This window comes from Cibotium barometz, chromosome 53, assembly GCF_041138505.1.
Source record: "Cibotium barometz isolate CiBa-2024 chromosome 53, ASM4113850v1, whole genome shotgun sequence".
NCBI lineage: Eukaryota > Viridiplantae > Streptophyta > Polypodiopsida > Cyatheales > Cibotiaceae > Cibotium > Cibotium barometz.
Window position 1 is genome coordinate 37,175,076 of NC_141098.1, and position 5,328 is coordinate 37,180,403.

The window sequence follows — 5,328 nt, forward strand, 5'->3', positions numbered from 1 at the left end:
ATGTTCATATCAACCAAATTGTGTGTTTCTTGGAGTTTGAGCAAGACACATGAAAGGTCCCCACATACGTGTGATGAAGAATGAAGTGGAGGTCGCATGCACAAGCCAGGTTGGTTACACATGTTCAAGATGTTAAATTGACCAAGAGAATGGGCACATGCCTAAGTGCCGAGCTAAAAGTGACTTTTTGGGGGAGATGTTATCTAGGGAGGTTAGATATCGTGTTCAATGTTGTGATAGATATTGATAAATATATACGCATCAAATCATCACATGTATATGGGTAACTTTTGACGATGGTCAATGCGGTAGTAGCCCTAATATAATATAATATATATTTCCCAAAAAGAAAAAAAAAGATATCGATGAATATGGAATCTAATTCAACAAACGGCACGCCACACGGCCAAGAATCTCTCCGTGAAAGAAAGGCGGAAAAGGCTACACGAGGGGCACGCGAGCCCTTGTGTGGGGATAGCGCACTCAAACCTGGGGTGCTCGGTACTTTCCACTACTAGACGTACCTTCACGGCTATTTAACGTCGATCGCATACTGCATTCAAAACAATCACGCACAGGCAGCTACTAACAAGCATATCATCGCCTCTGCACGCTGCTTCTGATCATTGGAGTGCTGCTTGATTGCCATAAGGGCCAACAGAATCGCAAAACACTCCAGGCGGCAGATGGATCCTTCTTTGCAAGCACAGTATAATCAGAACGCTCAGCTTGAAGAGGGGCGGTTATCCGCAGTTCCTTTATCCTACAATGCCGAAGTAGACGATGATGGGCGGCCTAAGCGAACAGGTAGTAGCCCAATTGCACAGCTCTTTACAACACCCAGTCATTTTCATACCTAATTATCGTCCGAGAACCGGTTTGCCTGATAGCTCTTTTGGCGCAGGGACGTTGTGGACTGCATCTGCCCACATCGTGACGGCGGTGATCGGGTCGGGCGTGCTGTCGCTCGCGTGGAGCATGACTAAGCTGGGCTGGGTTGCCGGACCCATCGCCCTTCTGGCATTCGCACTTATCACCTACTTCACCTCACTGCTGCTCGCTGACTGCTACAGATCATCATCCACAGGCGGCGTTCTTGCCAAGCGCAACTACACCTACAAGGACGCTGTTCGATCTAACTTGGGTAGGAAAAGCAAACCATCTACGCCCTGGTGCATTTTGGTGGTAAGGTATAGATCTATGAGTTGACACAATTGTTTGTGAGCAGGCGAAGCGCAGACGAAGTTCTGTGCAATCGTTCAGTACACTAACCTCGTGGGCACCGCAATTGGCTACACAATCACAGCCTCCATCAGCATGGTGTAAGCGTCACACTCGCCCTCCCTCCATCGATTTGCCCAAATTATAATTTGCTACTCATGGTGTAACTGCTTTTCTCTCTCTGTTTATGTCTGCACAGTGCCATTGCAAGGTCCGATTGTTTCCACATACACGGCCACCACACACCATGTTACACTTCAACCTACCCTTACATGCTTCTGTTTGGAGGAATACAAGTTGTCCTATCACAGATACCTACCTTCAGCAAGCTCTGGTGGCTCTCCATAGTCGCAGCTGTGATGTCCTTTTCTTACTCTTCAATTGGAGTGGGCCTGGGTATAGGCAAAGTCACAGGTCTCTCTCTCAATCTCTCTCTCTGTCTCTCTCTCTCTCTCTCTCTCTCACACACACACACACACACAGCTCCTACAAGGAGTACTGCAAAGTGAAAATATCTCATTGTTATAAATGATATCATGGGCAGAGGGTGGCCATTTACATGGAACACTTGGTGGTTTGTTTCATACCGGTGGTAAGCCTCCACTGGACAACATATGGCCTATCTTCCAAGCCCTTGGAAACATTGCTTTTGCCTACTCCTACTCCATGATCCTCATCGAGATCCAGGTATTTCCTCTATATTGTTGCAGCAAATAGGCCATTCCACTCTGTGATGCAAATATTTCTTCACATGTGCTATAAGATTTCTTCACATACATGTGCTATAATACATAAATTGATCAATATTACGGGTCTTGAATGAGATCTCTTGTATTATAGGATACAATCAAATCACCTCCTTCAGAAAGTCAAACTATGAAGAAGGCCAACCTCGTGGGAGTCTCCACAACAACCGTCTTTTATATGTTGTGTGGTTGCATTGGGTATGCTGCCTTTGGAGAAGATGCCCCTGGCAACCTCCTCACCGGCTTTGGATACTACGAGCCTTACTGGCTTGTTGACATTGCAAACGCATGTGTGGTTGTACACCTTGTGGGAGCATTCCAGGTCTCATTCTTAGCTCCTTCAAGATCTAGTCTCTCCCTCATATGCCATGGTCGTGTATATTAACTCTTTGTTTGATTCTCTCTTTCTTTTTATCATGTTTTGAAAACCAAAAACGTTAGAGAGGTTGTCATTTCCACTGTACATAAATCATGATTTGAGTCCTGATGCCAATTTATTTTGCAGGTCTTTTGCCAACCAGTCTTTGCATTTGTTGAGGAATGGGTATCCCATTCTTTCCCTAAAAGCCAGGTGGTCCACAAACGCTACACGATAACACTCCCATTTTATGGACATGCATACCATCTCAACCTTTTTAGGTTAGTGTGGAGGACCGCCTTTGTGATCTTCACCACACTAGCCTCCATGCTCCTTCCATTCTTCAATGACATACTAGGGGTATTGGGTGCCTTGGCATTCTGGCCTCTCACAGTTTACTTCCCCATCCAGATGCACATTGCTCAATCCAAGACACAAAGATGGAGTCTCAAATGGTCACTTCTTCAGGGGATCAGTTTATTTTGCCTATTGATATCCTTAGCAGCTCTTGTCGGATCCATACAAGGTGTGGTACAAGATCTCAAGTCATACAAGCCCTTCCAAACACATTCTTAATGGTTCCAATCAACTACTGGAACCAGACTGCAATTTGAGCATTCAAATCATATGGCACAACACACCGATCCAAAATAACAATATGCTTTGCCCAATAATGATCACGAGCATTTGGCAATGCCATGGAAAAAGGAAAGAACATTTACAATAATATTTATCATTAAGGTCACCGTCTCATATACAGATGGTCAAAGAATGTGTCAGCTTTTAAGAGACAAAGAAAGGCTCAGTATTTTGCTCCCACAATCATATTGTAAAATCATGCAATGCTTTCTGAATTACATGTACAGATGGTATTTGCATGCTAAGTGCAAGCACCAAATTGGTATATCAAAATGTATGCAATAGATCACACAAAGGGTGCTTTTAATCGTAATTTAGCTGATTGATCCTAAAATTTTGAACTTTTCAAAGAAAAAATCGTTTTAACCATTGACTGATCTTAAGTCCCTCCATTTAACCTATGTGCAATCTTTCTTAAATGACATGTAAAGATGGCTTGCATGCCAGATGCAACCTGTTTGAGCCGAAAATTTTGAACGTTTTGAAGAGAATCGTTCCAACCATATCCGTAATTCCTATGTCATAACAAGAAACGTTTCATCCATTTCTTCATTTCGTTAGGGAACCAAACTTGTCGAGTGTGTACCTGCTCTGTAGGTTGGCGAGTTTTTAGTGGGGGCTATAAAAAATTGAAGTGTAAGGTCCCCCATGCTGTAGGTTGCCTTTGCTCGATCACAATGATCATGAGATTAAGAAAGCGCTTGGCTATAATAAAATCCAGGTCGGGTTTATCTTAAAACAAAAGTAGTGACAATATGTAAGCTCAAAAATCGTTCATAGAGGTGGTTCCACTACAATAAATGAAGAGTACAGCTGCAGCAAGAGCCACGAAAAGCTAAAAGAATCTATAAATAGAAAAAAATATTCACGTGACCACGCACGTGGCTACGAGCACGCGACTACAGGTACACAATTAACCACACAAATAACTGTGTATATAACAGCAAATATAGCCACGCACATAACCACGTATATAGCTGCGCATAGATGTAGCCGCAGATTGTCTACAAAAGAAAAAACGAGGACAGAATGGGGGAGAGATGTGGCTACAAAAGAAAAAACGAGGACAGAATGGGGGAGAGATGTGGCGACACATAAAAAACAGGGACAGAATGGGGGAGAGACGTGGGGACACCACATCTCTCCCCCATTCTGTCCCCAATTTTTTTTGCAGTCAGTTTCGTAGTTATAGCCGCGTGCGGCTACATGTGCTATCTCTACATCTCTCCCCTATTCTGTCCTTGTTAAATTTTTTTTACAAAGAGTCCGTGGCTATATATGCGGTTATGTGCGCAGCTATACTTGTTGCTATATACGCGGATAGAATGGGTGAGAGATGTGGGGACATGTGTCTCCACATCTCTCCCCTATTATGTCCCCGTTTTTTTTAACCAGATTATTTCAACACTACTTGATCACATTTTTTAAGAACACTTAAACATTTAAAACATAAAAAATAATTACAATATAATAATGTCATGGATTATATTTTAAATTACATACATAGTTACAAATTACATATGGTGTTCAATGTCCAAAAATGAATAATTTAAAAGATGAAGATATCAAAAACTAATTAAATTGATGTATCGTCTTCGTCTTCATCTTTTCTTGCATCTTCAACATGTGCACCACCATCTTCATCATCATTGTCACTTTCAGCATCGTCTTCTTGCATTAAATAGTGATACAATGCAAAAAAATAGCCACGAGAAAAATAATTGGTGTAGGTAATAATTAAAAATCAAGTTTAAGGTCTCACCAAGTTGCCCTACAGAGCTCGTTGGATATCTATTTCAATGACACTCTGTGGCGATTGAGCCACTCCCAAGTGTTGGCTCCGTTGTGATGCCTGTGGTAACTATTCACCCTAGATATTTGGGGACGACTTGTTATGCTTTTCGAGACAACAAATTACAACATGCATGAGATATGAAAATCATGATGACAAATAAAGTAAACTTAGTAAAAAATGGCAAAGAGAAAACTTACAAATCATGTGAATAGGCTTGCCTTTACTTCGGATCTATACTTTGTCGCACTGTACTTCAACAAATGACTTGCATGCATTGCCTTTTGTTGAGTGTGTTGAGTACCCTCCCGGGCGGGCATTCTTTTCCCATCTTTCGTGCACCTCCTTATGCGAGACCTTCTATTATTAAGGATCTTTATTATACGATTCCTCACCCACTCATCGAAAAAACGCGTGTGTGGTGGGTTTGGAAAAGGTGGGTTTGGAAACTGCTCATGCACGCGCTCCACCACATACATGAAATCTTTATCTTTCTATTCTTCCCATGGTTTGAAGGTATCCTTATAGGTTTGGTTGACTTAATGATGGAAGGTGTAATAAACCCTCCATCG

The 5,328-nt window shown here is 42.2% G+C and overlaps 1 protein-coding gene across 1 annotated transcript; it reads left to right on the forward strand.

The window, feature by feature from the left end:
* The first annotated feature begins 547 nt into the window (after positions 1–547).
* On the forward strand, positions 548–3,298 carry LOC147608591 (amino acid permease 3-like). Its single transcript, XM_086789027.1, has 7 exons — positions 548–807; positions 905–1,144; positions 1,229–1,322; positions 1,421–1,635; positions 1,766–1,908; positions 2,062–2,289; positions 2,473–3,298. Exons 1-7 carry the CDS (start codon positions 687–689, stop codon positions 2,899–2,901), a joined length of 1,470 nt encoding a protein of 489 aa, XP_086645153.1. The 5' UTR covers positions 548–686; the 3' UTR covers positions 2,902–3,298.
* Positions 3,299–5,328: the final 2,030 nt, after the last annotated feature.

Bases quoted from the DNA above. Each gene is read 5' to 3' on its own strand.
- LOC147608591 (XM_086789027.1), top strand. From the start codon at position 687: ATGGATCCTTCTTTGCAAGCACAGTATAATCAGAACGCTCAGCTTGAA. The intron at 1,909-2,061 runs GTATTTCCTCTA...CTTGTATTATAG, and splicing joins TGATCCTCATCGAGATCCAG to GATACAATCAAATCACCTCC. The intron at 2,290-2,472 runs GTCTCATTCTTA...TTTATTTTGCAG, and splicing joins ACCTTGTGGGAGCATTCCAG to GTCTTTTGCCAACCAGTCTT.